The following is a 19,561-nucleotide window of genomic DNA, read 5'->3' on the forward strand; positions in this document are numbered from 1 at the left end:
CACCCCCACAGACGTGCTTCCAGAGCGTCCAGTGCGTGAGCCGGGGATCAGTGAGGCCCACCACGGGTTCTAGACTGTTTATCGACAACACCAATAAACTCTACTTGTGGTCCAAAGCCACACATGTGGCTGACACACCCTAAGCCTCCCTATCCCCGGATCCTCAGGATAGGCAAAACAGGGTGGCCCCGAGGTCATGCGGCTATCAACCGGCAAAGCGGGCGCCAACTCGTGTCTTCTCCGACAGGTGCCAGTCACCGCCCTGTCCCCCAGCCCTGCGTGGGGCTCTACCCCACCAGCCTAGATCAATTTTGGAAGCAGCCATCACCTTCCCAGAAGGCCAGGCAGTAACGGACGCTGGCTGCGGAAAATTCGGCCCTTAATACCTGGGATCTCTCTAGGGGGAAAGAACATCACACAGGGGCCAGGCCGGCTTTTGTATTTATTAGCAAGGCTGGACTCCGGCCAGGATTTTACGGGAACGGCTGCCCGTGAGTGATGAAAAGGAAAACTGGAAGTAGCAGGAGCTCCCGGGAGAGTCGTGAGGTTCAGCCTTCCAGGCGCACCTGCTGCTGACGAGACTCGTCGGCAGAGCACTGAGCCAGGGGCTGGAAGGGACCGGGGCAGACTCTCCTACTCCAGCAGCCCGTCCTCGGCCAGGGCTCCCCCCCACCCCCACCCCACCGGACACCAGGGAGTCTTTTGTTTTCACACCACACGGATTAAGTGAAGGAGGGTCAGTGGAGCCACGCTGAGGAGCAGGGATCTAATCCACCGCACGGGCTGAACATGTGTGCTTGGCACCAGCCGTCGCGGGACACCGGGCCCCTGCCCACAGGGCTCGCGCGAGCCTGCGAAGTCAGCGGAGGCAGACCACGGAGTCCAATTTGGAGGAGCGCCGCTCCCCCACCCACTAAGACGCTCCTCACAGAGCACGGGCCGGGCCACTAGGCTGGCTGGGCCACTCCCGCTCCTGTTTCCGCAGACCGATGGGACCACGGTCCCCACCAGCGCCTGCCACCTGCCCTGGCTTGGGAGCCTCGCTAAGGTCTCTGTTGCGGGACCACACGCTGCTGCCGTGGCACGCGGGACCACTCGGCCAACTAGGGGGCAGCCACTTCAGATTCCGGAGCCGAACTCCGTGCAGACAATGGTGGTGGCTAACCTATGGGTTTTTCCTTATTGACCCATACCCGGGCACGGAAGAGACCTTTATTTCTCAATAAAATCTGCACGTGACCATGACCTTATGAGGTTCTGTCAGTAACATATGCTCTAGGTCTAGAATTAACCCATCCGGTTTCTGAAGGGCTTCACTGGCTGGTGTTTCTGCCAGTGGTCTCCAACTAGTATATAAACAACAGAGGGAGGAAGAGGAAGACGGCCGAAGATCACGGCTCAGCCTAGGGAAGTCTACCTGGAAAGTCCCTGCCCCCCCCACCCCCCCCCCACGCCCCCACGCTGTGCCTCGCCAACCGGCAGCCCCGGCCGGAGCCCGGCCCTCCCGTGGGCTTCGTGAGGTCGGGGCGCTCCGGTGGGCAGCCTTGGGAGAAGCATCTGGGTCACTGCGAGGGAGAGCTGTCGCCCAGAGTGTGCCGTGACAGCCTCCAGAATACGAGAGCCATAAACCAAGTTCAAGTGTCTCGTGCCCCAGCTGTGTGTGGAAAATCACTGTACAGCTTTAGGCAAGGAATTCCACTAAACTGTCAGCGGCCTTTACAACTGAGGGCCTGAGCAGTAATCGGAAGCCAGAGGCAACCTATTCAATCTCTCCACTTGGGGACAGAGTGGCCTGTCACACACTGTGACTGGAGACATAGGATGTGACAAGTTTGTTCCCCCTCATCACCCCTCCCTCCAGCAGGCCGTCTCCTCCGAGCGGGGCGCCCAGGGCCTGCCGTCCCCCCTCTGCAGCTGGAGTCCCAGACACAAGCCCCACGCGTCTATGTTCTGACTCTGTAACTGCGGTCCTGTCCCCCATCCTCCAGGGCAGGGACTCCAAGGTCACCCTCCAGAGACCCAGGCACATACTAGACATTCAATGAATAGTTGGGAAATGGATTTTATGGCAAATTCAGAGACGGAAAACCACAGCTAGAGGATTCCTAGCCTCGCGGCTCTGTTTTTGAAATAGGCCTCCTAAAGAGAATGGAAAATGGGGGTTGGAGACAGGGAGCAAGAGAAACTTTATTAGTTTCTAAATATAACTCCTGACGCCCCACGGAAAAAGATTTAGAATGTCTTGAGCAGTTTGGCACATGAAAAGTTACTTTTGGTTCGATTCCAGAAGACTGTACCCATTAGGACATTCAGGACACACCCCAGGTCTGCATGCAACAGACACACACCGCTACTTACTTCCACACGCTGCTCACGGCTCCCCGTGAGCCCCCCGTGGGGCAAGGGGCAGCCACGGAGAGACGGCGCAGTCCCCCCTGATGGCTTGAGGGGACACCACGGGCACTTGGAATTCACAAGGAAGCCTAAGAGTGTGTGCTTAAGAGAAAGGCGAGAGAGCACCACCCGGGCATGCTTAGGACTGATCATCCCCAACCCTGGGACACTCCAGTGTGGGGCCTTCCGGGTGCTGCTTCTGACTGGCACAGTGCTGGCAGGTGGCGGGGGGGGGGGGGAGGGGAGAGGGGACGGCCATCTCCATCTGGTCCAGACACCGAGCACGTGGGGCTCCGGGACAGCAGATTCCCATTCCGCCGGACCTCGGTCGGGGTTCTGCACCGGGGCCTTACAGCTGCCGTGGGCACAGGGAGCTCTGGGCACGACCAGAGTTTCCGAGAACGGCTCCGGCGATGGGGCCCAAACCCACTCTGCGGGGGCTGTCATTTCAGAGTGCACGAGAGGTCACCGCGTGTCACACCCAGCCCCTCCTCCCAAGACAGTCAGTGAGCCGAGCCTACGAGGACAGGTCTAGCCGCAGAAGGTGACAACGGTGTGGAGTGAAAAGCTGCTCAGGAGAAAAGACATAAATCAAGGGCACACGATGGGCAGAACACGCATTCCTGGTGCAGAACGTGCAGTAAACGTGCAAGCTCACCTAGTGAGGACACTGCTGGGTTCGACCATAATCCATCAAGAGGGAGGGGGAGAAAAAGGGAAGTGAGATGACTTTCTAGTTGCCCTTTCTCTCTTCACTGGGGGACCGTCCACCCAGAGGCATTTCAACAGCCGGGTGAGGAGGCGGGGGCTCAAAAGCTGGCCTGCCCGAGAGGCTCCAAGTCTCCGACAACTTGAGAACCGAGTTTGGGAATCTCTAATTAGCCGTAAACGCCGGGAGCGCCACTTCGCAAAGCCTGGGGGTCTCCGGTGTCCACAGCCACTCAGAAAGTTAGGAGGCCGGGGGAGAAGGGGGCTGGCTACCACCGGACCCGCTCCCCAGAAGGCCGAGCTGCCGCCTCCCGGGAAAGAGGGTCCGGCCTCTGCTTCGATCCCCCAAACGCTCCGAACTACGAATCGTGAGATGCTCTTCCTCAGGGAGGAAGGCCCGCGCTCACCTGGTCCTTCTTGCTCTTGTGTGAGGAGGCCACGTGAGCCAGGTACTGAATGACTTTCTTGGTGTTCTCTGTCTTGCCGGCTCCAGACTCACCCCTGCCAAGAGAGCCAAGAAAGTTCTCAGGGGGGACGCGGCCAAAGCCTTGAAGCGCTGGCAACGCACCCGGGCCACCGCCTCCCGTTCCGCTAGGTGTCAGTGAGGGACCCAACCCCTTGCGGCAGGAGGGGGAACAGGCGAATAAATGCTGAGTTCTGGAATCCTCACTCCGGCCGCTTCCCATGGGCCTCGGGAGGCCCGACAGCAGACCACCCGGACCCGCTGCCCGGCCTGGTCACCTGGGAGGCTTGCTGTCACAAAGTCTCAGGATCGGCTCTGGGCAGCTGTTGTCTCACGGGCCAAAGGCACTTACACGTGTCCCTTCGAAACCACTTGAAGGAATGCTCTGTACCATCAACTCCCCCCACAGTGGGGTTTATTTATCTCCTCGGTAAGTGCCGGGGACCAGGGCGAGCAGCCCCGGTGTCTGCTTCAAAGCAGGTAAAGAAAGCCACCGTTCAGAGCTAGAAGGAATGTGCTCTGGAGGCACCCACCAGTTCCCAACTGTGCTCTGTGGAGAAGATTCCTGCTTCTCTCTGCTACGGACCTCCCCGCACGGTACGAGGAAGCGGAAGGGGAGTCCACGTCTGGCCCCGAAACTAAGCTTATCTGTGCCACGGGACTGCTGAGCGGCTAACCTGGGGCCTGGAGGTCCATCCCATGGGGAAAGGGCAGGGGCCTGACTGGGAGCGGAGCTCAGCAGCCTGGGTCTCGGCAGGAGTCCGTACAGCAAGGACAAGCCAGGGGGTGACACGAGGCCCCGCCACCCGGGCAGAAACACTTACGTGCACAGAATGGACTGGTCCTCTCGGTCTGAAACAAAGAAGACATCAGGTTAACTTCTGCCGGATACAAAAGCCTCCCTGTCAGGCTTCTGAAGAGCTGCCCCTTCCCCAGGAGCAGAAGGTCTCGGCCGCTGCCCTTGCGGAGGGCCCCGCACGCCGGCCGGCATCCACCCACCCGATGCCCCACTCGGACGGGTGCCAGTGTCGCCGGGCGTCTGCCCCTCCCCTCCCCCCACCACTGCGGGAGCTCAGCCTGCCCAGCCTCACTGCCCGGCCCCACCCCCCCAGGAAACCACCTCCAAGAAAGCCCATCTCCAGAGAGCTCCCCAGGAGTCTGCTGCACCGAGGGCGGAGGGGAGGCCTGCCCTGTTACGCTGACCCTTGGGGCGGGGGCCGTAGAAATGAGGCCCGGCAACATCGGTAAGGCGGCTGGGTGCGGGCCGGGCAGACCAGGCTGGGGCACAGGGCCGCCTCTGCCGCGGGGTGTGTGGGACCTGCGACCCATGCACGGGCTCCCGGAGCCCCCGCCTCCTCCCGTGACGGGGAGACAAGCACCCGTGCACAGAGGCAGCAGTGCGGGGTCTGGCACGTGGGAGTGCTCAGCGAGCCGGTTCAAGGGCAGCCCGGAAGGAACGCAAACATGTCAGAATCACAGCTTCTGACCGGCGTCTGGGACAACCTGGGCCTCTAGGCCTGGCCGTCGGGAACTTTCTACGACCGTCCCCAGCTGTGACTCCCTTAGCAAGTAAGGATACACCAGCTCGCGCCCCTTGTGTGCGGGAGGAACAGTACCGACCACGCTTTGAAAGCGAAGTCTGACAGAGATGCTGGAAGGCGTCTGGGCTGACCTGGTTCAGGGCGGGGTGTCCAACCCTAAGCAATGGCTGAGAAGACAAACTCATGTTTTTCCCCTTTTCACCCGACCCTGCGTAATCCCCTCAACTCCCTGAGGTCAAATCCGACTGATATTTGAGCTACCTTGAGGTCTGTAAATCCCAAGTCTCGGTTTCCTTATCCATAGAGTAACTATGCTACTAACTCCCTGACAGGAGTAGCGTGGAAAACAGAAGTAACACATGTAACGGATGGACCGGCACGTCAATAGGACGAGCTCCGCAAATGGCCGCTATCTACTTCCCCATCGCGAAGTGGGAGTCCTTAATGAGGAGGAACAGAGGACTGCTAGTCAAGCCCCAGTAGAAAAGCACTGGCTGAGGAGTCTCAGCGGAGGACCAGCCACAATGAGAATTCGCGGTGCTGCACAGAAACCAGCGCTGGTGGTCTGGAAGGACACGCTCACTGGCTGCCACTGGCCGGCCAGGGCCCTGCAGGATGGGACGACGGGAGAGTGACTCATGGCTCACTGTGTTCACGGCCGCAGGAGACGGCTTTGGCTGTTCAACAGCAACAGACACCGCTCAGCTAGGTCACCTGCCTCCTGGCAAGGAGAGCCTCCAACGTGCCCAATCTCGGCGCGTATGCGTTCACACGCGTCTCCAGCCCTTGTCTGTGGGTCGCTCGGGAGGGAAAGAGGACATCCAGACAGAGAGAGGCAAGAATAAGCCTCCCACCCAACACAAACGGCAGCGCCCCCCCCCCCCGCAGCCCTCCCTCTGGCCCCCTAGCAAACATCAACAGTGTGGGGGTGCAAGGGAACTCAGCCAGGCACCTCCAGCCACACACCCCACACCCTGCTCACCACTGGGCACCTTCTCAGAGCAGCCCCTGGTCTCAACTTTCCCACCAAATGAGGTCCTTCAAGACCGACCTCAAGACCACGCAGCAAGGGCCCAGGGAGCCTCTGCAGGGTCTCCGGAAGACAGAGGGGGGGCAGGGAGGGAGCAGGGGCTAAGGGCTGGGGAGGACAGGGCAGTCCCCAGCACCCGCCCCCTGAGGACAGCGTGGCCACCAGCAAGGTCTGAGCAAACCCGGCTGTGATCCCAGGCCCTGGCGCCCCCACCCCCACCCCCTCACATCCCTGTGGGGCCAGCCCCCGCCGCGGACACGTTCAGTCACTGCTCCACAACTGGGCAAGAATGTACCTGCGCGGGCTGGCAAGTCGTAAGGCAGCAGCAGCCGACGCTACCATAAAAGGAAACATCCCCATCCCTTCCAGAAGGAACCGTTTTCCCAGGGCTGCCCAGGCCCCGTCCCTGGGATGGCTAGAATTCCTCTGATTGTGTGTCAGATGCTGAGCTGCCGAACAACAGGAAGCAGAGCCCGCAAACACACACACGTGCAGACACACAGCCGCGCAGAGCCGCGGACAGGCTGCGTGCGGGCCCATGCGCTCGCGGGCACGCGCACACCCACGCCCGTGGACACACAGGTACGGACGCGGGTGTGCGTGAACACGAACGCAGACGCGCACATGGGTGGCACGCACAGAGGCCTGAACACGCTTCAATTCCCGATTCTGGCCCCAAACGCTAGGCGGCCTCCATGCACTTCACCTCCTCTGGGCCTTCCTCTCCTGACCCTTCACCCCCCAATCCCTGAAGCACCACTGTCAACACGGCCTGCAAGGACACACTGCAATGCTGTCATTTTATAAAGAAGTCTGGATCCGCTTTGCCAGAATACTCTTTTGGGCAAACGCTTTTGCAGAGAAAAACTGATGGAGGCCTCGCTCGTCTCCTCAGCTCTGGTCTCTACCCCGTGGGGCCCCAAAGCCACCTGCCTGCAGTGAAAGGACACCATGGCCCCGTAAGTCTGGAAAGGTCTTTTCAGTTCCTACAGTGGGTTTGGGTCTGTTATCTTGCGGCCTCACAGGAGGAGGCAGGGGACAAGGCGGGCACTGTCCCTGGTTTGCGTGTGTTTCCTCTCCTAGTGCTTCTGGATTTGTTCCTCAGCTCGGAAGCTCTTCTGGGTACGGGGATGGTCAGAATTCTCAGCAACCAGGAAGCTCTCTGCCTCAGTTTACTCGGCCAGACCCCCCGTGCATTCCAGCGGGGACCCTCCTTAACACCCACTCCTACTCCGTAAGACCTTCCCCACAAGGTAACCTCGTGGCACACACACACTCCAGAATTCAGGCTGCTGTGTTTTTGTTTGACTGTTTGTTTATTTTTGAGAGAGAGAGAGAGAGAGAGAGAGAGAGAGAGAGAGACAGAGCATGAGCAAGGAAGGGGCCGAGAGGGAGGGAGGCACAGAATCCAAAGCAGGCTCCAGGCTCTGAGCAGCCAGCACAGAGCCCGATGTGGGGCTCACAGTCATGAACCGCGAGATCATGACCTGAACCGAGGCGTGACGCTTAACTGAGCCACCCAGGCACCCTCAGGCCGCTCTGCTGTGATTGAAGTCCTTATTTGGGCCTATAGGGACTGAAGGCTTATTTGAAAACACCCTTCCTTCTGCCACACCAGGAGGAGGCAGGCAGACAGAAAGACGACAGGAACCCTATGGCCCAGAACCAGGCGAGTGCACCCATCAGAGGCAATCCAGTTCTGAGAAACAGGTTCCCTGCCGGATGAAGGCATCAGCCTGACTGTGGCCCCTAACCTCTCTTGCCCAGCCCCTAACTTGGTGGGGGTTGGGTAGAGATGGGATTATAAAACCTCTCTCTAGTGGTTTTCAACTCTTTAAGAGCAACTTGCTCTCAGATAAACTCTTGACTTTCCAACTTGAAGAACAGGAGATAAACACCAGAGCTGCCTCGGTGGTGGAGACAGGGCTCCTTAGAGCACACTTAGACAACCACTACCTGTGTGTCTGGAGCACTGACAGAAGAGAGAGGACAGCGTTCTGATTTCCACTCTGTACTCGCCCTAGAGATGCCTGGCCCCTTGACCTCTCGGAATCGGAGGCCAGGGCCTCACCAGCAGGGCTGCTCTAAGGACTGAATGACATGGGTGCCTGAAGCACGTGGTACAGCACAGACGCCTGGAAACGTTGTCCTTGATAACCCCAGGCCCTTTGCACCTCCCCTGTGCACCCTCCACAGAACAACCACAAAAAAGGTTTTAAGTTACATGTTCACTGATGGGGCCATTCCCTTTCCTGATTTTATTTGAAACCCAAAATGCCCTGAGGCCTTTCAGAGCTGATACAGGCTTCCAGCCCAGGACAGGTGTTTCCAGCCGGCTCAGGAGGCCCAGCTCAGGTGGGAGGAGGGGAAACCTGACCACAGGTATTTCACCCCAGGTACAGACTTCTGCTAGGGGCTTTATCGCTCACTTCCTCACTGAGAGGAGCTGCGATTCTTGTCCATAAAAGGCCACAAGGCTCGCAGAGTGGTGACATCAGCCCCGACAGGAAGTACACAAGGAAGAGAACGGGCCTGCTTCACCAACAGCCGCTGCCGGGACTGACTCATCAAACGCTCACTGAGCTAAGGGCTCCCGAGGGCCGGTTGCTCTCGGGGGGCACACCTGAGGAACGCCCTGCCCTCGGGACCCGTCTTCAGATCAACCAGGCTTCTAGAGCAGTGGAGATGGGCCAAGAAAAAGGAAAACGAAGGGCAGTCTCAGGTCGGGTGCACACCAGTGTGGAGCGACCCGTGACAAGCAGGCCTAAACTTTCCCCCACCGAGGCATGTGCCTGTCACAAAAACGGCAGACAGACCCCAGGGTGGCTCACGGTGTGAACCCTGCAGAGTGTCGCCCGGGAACAAAGCGCAAAGGCCTGCACTCCGGGGTCGGTTCTCTCAAGAGCCCCGTGGAGTGTCGGGCTCTCGTGGGCCACAGGGCAAAGCTTTCGCCAAGTATGAAACGTAGAGACACCTGTGGGTTCAGGCTCAGAACTTGGGGGCTGGGAAGGCCCCGGGGAACATCTGGCTCAAACAAGTCCGTTCAGAGGGCAGGACACCGAGTCCCGGAAACCCTCCTACGTTGTCAAAGGCACGCAAGCTGGGCCACGAAGCCGGGCCTCCGGGTGTCCGGTTCTTCCCTGTGGACGCTTCCTACAGGGCAGGCCGCTCGGCCACCAGCAACGCTGCAGAGCAGGAGCCGTCTGCTTTCTCAAAAAGGGTTCCGGGGGCCTTACAGACCCACCTGGTACTTTCTCCAAAGCCAGACCCATTCACCCGGGTTGCAGGTGCTTGGGAGGCAAGGAGAGAGGTGAGAAAGGCAGAATGATGCTCCACGTCGACACGGGCCACAGGCTGATGCTAAGCCTCAGGCCCCGTGTGTCGTGGAGCCTCTGGCAGACCGCCCGCCTCGCCGCCCGCAGCCAGGGACTCCCAAGCACACAGCACGGTAGGTGCCAACGGTCTCGCCAAGGCACGCGGGTAGGTCCAGACCAGGAAGATGCCAGGTCAGCAGCAACCTCGGCCAGAAAACAGCTGGATGCGGCCCAGTGTCTCCACCCACACACTCCCCCAGGCGCGGCTGTGTCCGAACCCCCGCCGAGTAGGCCCAGGTCTGTCGTTGCGGGAGGCCGAGAACGGGCGCCTCCCCCATCAGGCACCTTCGATAATTAGAAAGAAGCCCCAGGGACTGCACTTAACGTTCACCATGGTAGAGGGCAGGCCAGGCCCCAAACAAGTCCTCTTTCGGCCGAAAGGCACCTAGCTGCTCACACCGGTGACTCCCGGGGCGCGGGCAGACCTGCTAGAAGCCACTGCTGGTCGTTGGGACACCTTGTCCCTGGGCGGGGCTGGGAGTGTGGGGCGGCTGCTGAGACAGCCCTGGCAGGTCTGTCAGGGTGGAAGGAAATTCGAACGTCACACGTGAGTGCCGACATCTCACAGCAAATGCCACCTGGCCGCTCAGAGAGACCGTGTCCCAAACGCTGGAAGGGCAGCCTGCCTTGCTCTTAAACAATGTTCCCCTCAGGGCAAAGGAGAGACAGGCAGGGGGGCTGGGCTAGGCCCACTAGAGCCCCAGGTCACAGCTCCACTGTCCAGGAGGGACGAAGGGAAGCATGGGAGGGAAGGACAGTGGGGCACCAGGAATGAGGGACTTGGCCAGGCAAAGCTCAGGACCCACTTGGCCCCACATCAGAGCACAAACAGGCTTTCAGAAATGCCCCCGTGATGAGTGTCGTCAGGCTTGGTGGAGGACAGCAGGAACACGGGTGCTGGGAGGCGAGCGGCTATAGCACGTGGAGCTGCGTCCCGAAGAAGCCAGTGGCCCCGGTCGCCTCGAGAAGGGGCCATCCAACGAAATGAAAGGCGTGTTGGTAACTGTCAGGCCAGAATTTGCTCCTGGGGCCTGGCCTCTGTCCTTGGCTTTCAGCTTAGCGTGTCTGTGGACCAGCAAAGGGTGGGGACCGGATCTTCATCGAGTCCCCAAGTCTGGCTGGAATGACGGCCTCAGCCCCAGCCAGAGCTGCCTGTTGGCCAAAAGAACATCAAGGGTCCTCAGAGTTCGTGGCAAAGGTGGCCACCGGGCCAACAGCCTCGGTCAAGACCAAAGGAGTTTGACAGAAGCCACTTAGAGAATCCTGACTTTCACGCCGGCACCCTTTCAGCTCTCTTACTCTGTAGTTTTAGAGACTTCGTCTTGTTCTCATCGGACAGCTTCATTCCTGAAATCAGGCAGGGGAGGGAAAGCAACCTATTCCTCTGAACACACGGACGATCAGTCCTGACCTATTGGAACACGACTCTGCTGGAGTCTGAGCCAGAACTGGACAGAACGAGAAACACGGCCGGTAAGCGGCATTCACAGGCCGAGAGGAGGGGGCGTGTCCAGGGAGGCTAAAAGCACAAAGCTCCTGGGCCATTACAGACTTTGCAGGTGCCTTCTGGTTGTCCGTGGGCTGGAGAGGGGTAGTGACGGATACACTGAGCCACGCTCTGGACCACCCTCAAAATTTCAGGTTCCCGGAGGGCACCTCCTTCTCGCCTCCTACTGCAGATGGCCCAGAGCAAACCCCAGCGGACCCACTGGGTTGGATTCAAAGCCAAACAAAAAAGTAAGCCTAAATAAAGCCGAATCCTTGAAAAGGATCCACGAACCGCAGATTCCTCTTCTAGAAAGAACATTTTACAGAAATGGGACGGATAGGCACGACCACATTATAATTAAGCAGCCTCACTCTGAGGACCGGGCTCTCCTACTGGGAGACCCGACCAAGAAGCCTCCTGCGAGGGGCTGTAGAACAGCACCTCACCCCCACCCCGTCCAGGCTCGGTTGGGCCCAGGGTCGCTTGTCACAGCACGCCCCACCCCCGGGGTCCCCACCTTACGTCAACAGAGGATCCCTTTCAGCACTGCTGAAAAGAGCCACCTCTGAGTGCACAACGTTTTCCTGAAACCCCGCCGAAGCCATGTCGACCCGCGGGCCTCCGGCTGCCCGCTGGGGGCCACGGACAAGACGGGCCAAGTCGGAGACCGCGTCTGCCCGCGCACGCCTGTGTGCTCTGTGGCCGCTGCTGGGAAGGTGGCTTTGACGAGTCACTTCCTATGCACACTGCTACCAGAGCCTGAACTCTCCCGAGTTGCTCTCGGAGGAGATTAAGAAGCCTGCCCTGGAGCGAGCATTTGGCGATCACCTCCGTTAAGCGAGTGGGAGTGTGGAGGGAAAGAATGCAGGACGTGGAGGGCAGAGACGGTGAAGTCAAAAACCGATTGCAGGCCAGGCCCCTTGTCTCATCCCCGCAAACCGCCCCCCGCCCCCCACGTACGTTTTCGTTGAGCCAAGAGGCAGACAAGAGGAGGAAGGCTCAGCGACAGCGGTCCCCCATCAGTCGGGAACCCAAATCGAGGGCAACCCCAGCCGCTCTTCTCCACACCACACCTCTGGCTCACAAGACAAGTTCCTCCTAAAGCTGAGGCTGCTGGCGTGGGTGACCCGTGCCGCGTCTTGTGTCAAAGCCGCTCCCACCAGCCCCGCAGCCCTAAGGCGAGGCGAGGCTCCCTGCTCTGGGCTAGGCTCTCTCCCTCTTCCTCAAGTTCATTCACCTGCCTCTCGGGACCTCCTCCAGGTGGGCCCAAGTCTGGTGCACAGAGACCACCTGCGGGCAGGGGGCACGCGCCCGTGGGGAAGGCAACCACACGTGGGCACTCGGGGCCTGGCCCCAGACCTCCCTGCGGCTGGCGGGGGCCTCTGCGTGCACGGTAGTGCTTCTCTGGCAGGGCCCGAGCCCCCTGGCCGGCACATTCCTGCTTAAGTGGAGTCATCCCATCTGTGGTTTCCTCGGCCGCCTGTCCCGGTGCGTGTGTTCATGGTCATGTTTCCCCGTCCCCGCGAAGCACTTCCCCACGCCTCCCCCGCTTGGCGCTTTTTTCCCTCAGAAAGGCCTCGGAAAGCAGAGAGTTCAACAGCAGCAGTTGGCAGAGAGAGTGTGGAGAAGGAACGAGGGCCTCCAGCCAGCCAGACACACAGAAGTCCTCCAAATGCCAGCTAGAGAGCGAGGGGCAATGGTGCCCCTGGGGGACAGGCACCGGGACGGGGGGGACGGAATCAGGAGGCCCTGGTCTCTGGCGCTGACTGGGCAAGTCAGTTAGCATTCATCTCTGGGCCTGTCCCTTCACCGGTGAATTACAGGGATCACACTCACATACGAAGACAGAGCTAGAATTCCACCCTGGGTCACCCCGGAGGTCAGTCTGCCGCCGAGGGCGCTCGGACACCCGCCGGACACTCTGAGCAGCTGCTGGGGCACCAGCCGCTTCTCCGGGCAGCTTCTGCTGAGACGCAGAGGTGGGATTAGCCCAGAGCAAAGGGTTAAATAGTTCTCAGATTAGTTTAGGCCTGGAATGAAAGCAGACCCCACTGCCACTCCCCCAGACACGCTGGGAGCTCATTAAAATACCATGAAGTCACCGAAAGCGAACCGGACCTGGCATTCTACCTAATCGGCACAGAAGAGGTTTTCTGCTTTCGCTGGGGAGAGAGCTGCGCTCAAGTCAGATTCTTTCACTGGTCGGTTCTCCCCTAAGAACACGCACACAGCCTGACCCCCAGAGGGAGAGCCCGGAACGCCAGGTCCTGCCGGGAGCCCGGGGTGCCATTTCCCAACCCCATGGCGCCTTCAACAGGCCACGGGCTGCTCCTGCCCCGGCGCGTGCCCTCGTGCCCCACAGCGCTATCACCTGCCCAGCAAGGGGTTCATGCTCTCGTCCAGCGGCCCTTTACGGAATCCCGAGGACCAAGGACCAGCTCAATCCCTGAGGCAGGAAGAACCCATTCATGGCCACGGCAACATACGTGGAAAAGAAGCCAGGGTTGGGAGGGTGAACCGACCAAGTCACCGCAACTTTAATTAAACCCAAGGTCGAGGCTTAAAACAAACAGAACTGCCAGGCACGTCTGGGCTACACTGTAACCACTTGTTGACGCACACCTGCCAGCCTTTCCGCAGGAGCTGGCCTCCCCGGTCCCTCCCCGACCACCCCAGGCCTGGGTGGCCACACCTTCCCCTGAACTCCCAGGGCACCTGCTGCAGCCGTGCAATCCACACAGTGGCAGCTTGTCTTCTTCTACAGCCACGGCCCCAGATGTCTGTGTGCAAACACGTCCCATCCCTCCGCCTGGACTGCCAGGGTCTCCAGTGCCAGAGTAATGCACTAAACCTCTTGGTATTCCGGCACTTTCTACCTCCTCTCTCCACAGACTAATCCAGGGTGCCAAAGGCTGCCATGCCCCATCCTGTGCCCACGGCAGACAGCACTAATCAATCCCAGCAGCATCCCTTGGCATTGAGTCTTGGATCCTTGGCAAGGCAGAGGCACTACTGACCCACGGAAGCCGACACTCAATAAAACCACTCTGCAGGGCTCAGTCCGGTGGTTCCCAAGTGCAGGCAGTTTTGCCCCCCAGGGAACATTTAGTAGCAAAGTCTGGGGGCCTTTCTGGCTGTCACAATGGAGAGGGAGGGTGCCGCTGACATTTAGTACAAAGGGGCCAGGTTGCTGCTAGACATCTACAATGCACAGAACCAGCCCCCTACCCCCAGCAGAGAATTATCCGGCCCCAAAGTCAAGAGTTGCCAAGTTTGGGAAGCCCTGGCTCACTCTGACAAATAGGTAGGGTGACCATAGAATTTATCACCCCAAACTGGGCTGCTCTTGAAAGTGAAAATGGACACCACTAATACTAACTGCGGGACAAGACGCATACGTTAGGACTGAGGCAAACCAGAGCGTTTAAGAGATAAAAGGCAGGGAGGTCCCGGGAACAGGCAAAGAGCTCATCTCATAAAAGTCCCCAGACAAAGCCACCAACTACCCTATTTGGCAGAATAAATGCTAGTATGTCATAAGCCACAGGCAGCTCAGGGAGGAAACCTTTTTCTAGGTCCTGTTTAGGGAAAAAGCAGAAAAGGAACTATCTGGCTGTGCCTTTTAAGAGGTGAGTAGCAGAGAACAACCCTGTTTTCCCCCAAAGCCAGTGCCAAGGAGCTCATCTCAGAGCCCGCTGACCCCGAAGTACCACTATCCATAATTGAGTCCTGTTAAGTAACTTCCTCTCTGCTCCAAGAACAAGAGACCTGTGGCTAACTGCTTGGCAGGTCAGCTGTGCCCAGTGAGAAGGGACTCGGAAATATTCTCAGTGGGTCACCGTGGGGGCTCAGGGCTGCAGCAAGTCCAGCATCACGCAGAAGGTGAGGGAAAACCTCTCAGACGGAGGGTTAGAAATTACGTGGGCCTGAACTCCCGCAGATCGTTAAAAAGAAGCACCAAGGCCCCTGTCTTCCTGGGCCCGCAGTGGATTGGCATCCCTGGTCTCCAAAGGATGAAACGCCCACCCACTTGCTCTCGTAATTTGGGAAGCCCCTCGCTTCCTATCAAGACCATTCTGTTAGGGCCAAAGCTTCCCGGTCAACATGAAGGAAAGCTCCAGCCTCCTGGATATCCCTTTCTGTTTTTCAATTATCTCCAACCTATGGAGCTGACTTGTGCTCCTCAATTTTTTTTTTATTGCTGGATAAAAATTGGGCAAATCTCTTTAGGAAGGAGTCACGCAAGACATGGGAAGAAAGGCTGGGAGTCCAGTTCTAAGGACCCCCAGCTGCTGGTGCCAGGTTCCACATCATGACATTGCCCTTGCCACAATGGCTTGCCCGAAAGTAAAGGAAGGCCACATGCTAGAAAACCGTTCAAATCCAGGATCCGAGTGTGGGAATGTGCCCTAATTCAGCAACGGAGAGCTCAGGAAGACTCTGGGGTGAACTTGCACTGGGCCAATTAAGACAGCTAGGAGAAAACTGACTCATAACCTCTAGAGACACAGACTCAGGCTCTTCTGGAATCTCACAGAATGTTCTCCCACCAGACTGCTTTAGTTAGCACTTTAAAACAGACATCCCACTTTAAAAGTAATGGGCTGGTTTCCCCAAGAAATGTTCATCGATGTAAACATGAGCCAAAGGCTAGGCCAGACTCGTACATGCTGCAGAATGCATTGAGCTTGGCAATGAAATGCCTTCCCCACAACAACTATGTGTACGACACGAGACAGACCCGCGGGCCGCCCCTTCAAACCACTATGCCACAGATAAAGCTGCTAATACAGCAAGGTTCTCTATCACCGCTGCCCAGCTTCGTGGCCAAGTTTAAAGGAAACAGGCAGGCGCGTGTATTCGGATTTGGAAAAGCACTATCAGTATGAGGTTTGGGAATACAGCCCGGCCTGGAAGTTGGGCTTGACTCAGAATGACATTGACATGCCGCCATAGGCCAAGCACCTGGCTAAGCTCGAGAATATAAAGGCAACATGGGCCCTGTCTGTGTCTAGGAGGGAAAAACAAGTCTGTGAGCACCTAAGTCAAATGAAGTATCACCAAATCTAGTCCAGACATCCTCCCTGGAGGGCAGGAATGCCTCAGTCTGGTCTTTCACAAGGGAGTAGGGACTTGCCAGGCACTACAGGCAGCTGGCACGGGCCAGGCGGCCTGAAGCAGAAAGGCCTGGTAGAGAAACGGATGAGGTCCCCGTAGCAGGAAAGTCACAGGCAGTGGAAAGCCGACGACAAAGGGCACTGCATGCTGCTGGCGGGTTGCAGAGTTACCTCTGGGGCCACGGAGGAGCCTTTTCGAGACTTTTGAAGATTTTGAATCAGGGGGTCTGATCAGATATGCATTCTAGAAAGATGACCCTCTGTCAAAAGCAGAGGGAGGGCTCTATTAAGAGTGAAGGCTAAGAGGTCACAGCAACAGTGCAGGCAAAACCCTGCAGAGGCCATAACTGAGGTCAGGGCCAAGGGACGAAAGAGGGGAAAGGGGGTCGTAAATATGAAGAGATAAAACCCATAGAAGGTGCTAATGGACTTGAGAAAAGGAGGGAGAAAGAGAGAGAGGAGAGCAGAGGAACCGCTGGGCACGGGTGGCTGGGTAGACGGAGAAATGGCAGCCAGGAGCAAAGGGCCAGCATCAATCGGGCGACGGTTCCGATCCTCTCCCAGAATGTGCCGGTCAAGGCGCTCAACTGGATGGGTCTGTCATCCAGAGGAACAGCTGAGCAAGCGGTGAGACCGTGAGGAACACCGATGCGCGCGGAGGGGTGGCCAGAGATCAGGAGAAGCAGAGAGAGGGTCACACAGGAAGGAAGGGCTGTCACAAGGGGCGGTCAAGATTGTCCAACACTGGGGAGAGGTTAGGTAAGATGAGAACACGCGAGAGCTGTGCAAACAGCAACACAGGGAGGGTAACCTTTGTCAGAGAGAAGTGGTGGGGCCAGCGGGGTGTGGTACTTCCTCTCCCAAGTTCCAGTGTGAGAAGACAGAGAGTGGACACAAGCTGGGGGGGGTGCAGAATCCAAGAGAGACTTAGTGTCTGTTTCTGAAAGATAAGAACAAGCTAAGGGGCACCTGGGTAGCTTGGTCAGTTAAGCGTCCAACTCTGGGCTTTGGCTCAGGTCATGATCTCACAGTTCGTGAGTTTGAGCCCCGCGTCGGGCCCCGTGCTGTCAGTGCGGAGCCTGCTGGGGGATTCTCTCTCTCCCTCTCTCTCTGCCCCTTCCCTGCTCATGCTTCCTCTCTCTCCCTGTCAAAATAAATACATAAACTTTAAAAAAAAAGAAAAGAAAAGAAAAACTCAAGTGCGTTTCCAGATTGTGAGGAAGCAACAAGAGAACAGACATGAAAAACGAGGAGGAAAAAGGAGTACCTGGTAGAAGAAGGGACCTGTAAATGAGGAGACTGGCACAGAGGATCTTGACAAGGATGAGAAATTGCGATAACTAGGAACTCTATTTTTAGAGCTTCTAGAATGTTCTCTCAACATATAAACATGCCCTTTGATAGCCACTGGCCTCGGCTCTCACACTGGCTCAGAGACCTCCACGATGCACTGTGCCATCACCAACGCCAATCCAGGCCCTAGATCCCTGTGACCGTGAATGTGGATGAGCCCCTGCAAGGGTGTCCACGAGGCTGCACATGAAGACTGAGCCACAGGGAAGGTCAAGGCACTCACCTTGCATCATACTCCTATAGGCAGTGTCTGTGATGGCATAGATGTGGGGGGGCATCTCGTGCCTCTTCTTGCCCTTGTACATTTCCACGATCTCCTCGGAGTAGATGGGCAGGTTCTTATAAGGATTGATGACCACACAGAACAGGCCTGAATAGGTCTAAAGAAAAGAGCAGCAAACAGGAAAGGGTTAGGCAGTCTTGATTCTCAAGGGGGTACAAATTGGGTGGCAAAGTTATCTGCCACCAAGGCCCGGATTCGGGCTGCTGTGAAGGCACCCCGGGACGCCCTAACTCTCTGTGCCGCGCCCTGCCAGGCCCGCTGCGGGGGCACGGGCACCGGCACCATCTCTGCTCACTCAGCAAGGGTGCTCCCCCGACGGCGTGACCGCTGCCAGCTCTGTGCGCCAACGAGCAGGTGCCTCGGGCAAGAGCCATGGCAAGCTGCGCAGACGGTACAAGTCCAGTGACAAAACTCAGATCCAGGGACAGTAAGAGATGTGTCTGCCGTCACGAGATGCACAGAGAGAAAAGAACCAGGCTGCAGCAAAAGCAAACTGTGCAGAAACACAACGTATTCCGCCCTCAAGGACTCTCGGGGAGACAGGCAAGCCTACACTTTTCCAGCATCGGGAAAACCCCGACCAGACCTTTTGTGGGCTAGTATATCGCTGACAGCTCTCCCTCTCGAATCGTCTAGAGACATTCACGTGAGCATCCCTCAAAAACTCGACCATTTTCATGTCCCCCGTGAGCCTTCTCCAAGACTCGAGTCTTCTCAGAAGGGGGAGCCCGGTTAGCCAACACCCTTCACGTGAGGCACCCAAAAATACACCCAATACTCCAAGTCTGACCTGATGGGATTAAAATCCGACCCCAGAGTCAGCCGTCCTCAGTTCAAATCCCAGCAAGGGCCAAGTTTCTTAACCGCCCTCTCCCTCTATTTCTCAATCTGTAAAGTGGGGACAGCCGGACTCTATGCCTCCCTGAGCAGTTTTCAGGATTGGCACGCACCCAGGACAGCCTTGGAGAAGAGCTCTGAGAAGGTCAGGAAAGCAGGGTCCAGTGGCAACTGGCCAGACAGCTCTGTCTTTCTTCAGGGGCTTAAGGTAAATTCGTGTTAACTTGTGACTACTAATTCTTTTTCTAATAACTTGCTCCTTTGTCTTCCAAGATCTGTCTCCCGGGCCAAAAAAAAAAGACAGACTCCGAACAAGTTGGGCATGACTCCTGAAGCCACCCAGGTGGTAGGTGCTCAGATGGGGGGGGGCGGGGGAACGCAGCCCAAGCCCCCTCTTCCGAGGACAACACACCAGAGTTCCAGAAGCAGCCACGCAAGGCTGTGATTCACACACACCTGCAGCCCTGACTCTGTTGAGTGACAGCTGAAAGCCATGAAGCAGTTAACGGCAAAGCTGGGAGCAGCTCTTGGTGTCCCCCTCCCCCTCCCCCTCCCCAGGCCAGACCTCCCTGGTCAGAGGCCAGTTCTCTGAACTCCTATCTTTTTGTTTTCCTCATTACAAGTGGCCTCCACCCTCACTGTCCACGGCTGTGCCCCTCGGTCCAATAGCAGCCAACACCCACAGGGCACTGTGCTATGTGTCAACCCAGCCCCATCCCGCCCTGCCCTCTCCGCTCCTGCCAAAACGGAAGATGGGTCTTGTGGCTGAACCCCAAGACAGGTTCCACACGGGAACTAGTCGCAAGGACAAAGCCCTTTCCAGCTGCGGCCAAGGGCTATGGCACGTGGACTTTCCAAACAGAAGTTAAAGACTCAAAGCAGAGTTCCAAGAGAGCCTGGGTGGCTCAGTCGGTTGAGCCTTCGCCTCTTGATTTCGGCTCAGGTCATGATCCCAGGGTCGCGGGATCGATC

General features: G+C 57.8%; 1 protein-coding gene across 1 annotated transcript in view; it reads right to left on the minus strand.

Moving 5' to 3' along the window:
- Positions 1 to 19,561, minus strand: part of MYH9 (myosin heavy chain 9) — a 92,062-nt gene that overhangs the window by 37,712 nt on the left and 34,789 nt on the right. The window contains exons 3-5 of the mRNA XM_027070854.2: positions 17,693 to 17,849; positions 4,390 to 4,417; positions 3,510 to 3,603 (exon numbers count right to left, since the gene is read on the minus strand). Coding sequence (XP_026926655.2) covers positions 3,510 to 3,603; positions 4,390 to 4,417; positions 17,693 to 17,849 — 279 coding nt within the window. The remainder of the gene's footprint in view (positions 1 to 3,509; positions 3,604 to 4,389; positions 4,418 to 17,692; positions 17,850 to 19,561) is intronic.

This window comes from Acinonyx jubatus, chromosome B4 (assembly GCF_027475565.1).
Source record: "Acinonyx jubatus isolate Ajub_Pintada_27869175 chromosome B4, VMU_Ajub_asm_v1.0, whole genome shotgun sequence".
Lineage (NCBI taxonomy): Eukaryota > Metazoa > Chordata > Mammalia > Carnivora > Felidae > Acinonyx > Acinonyx jubatus.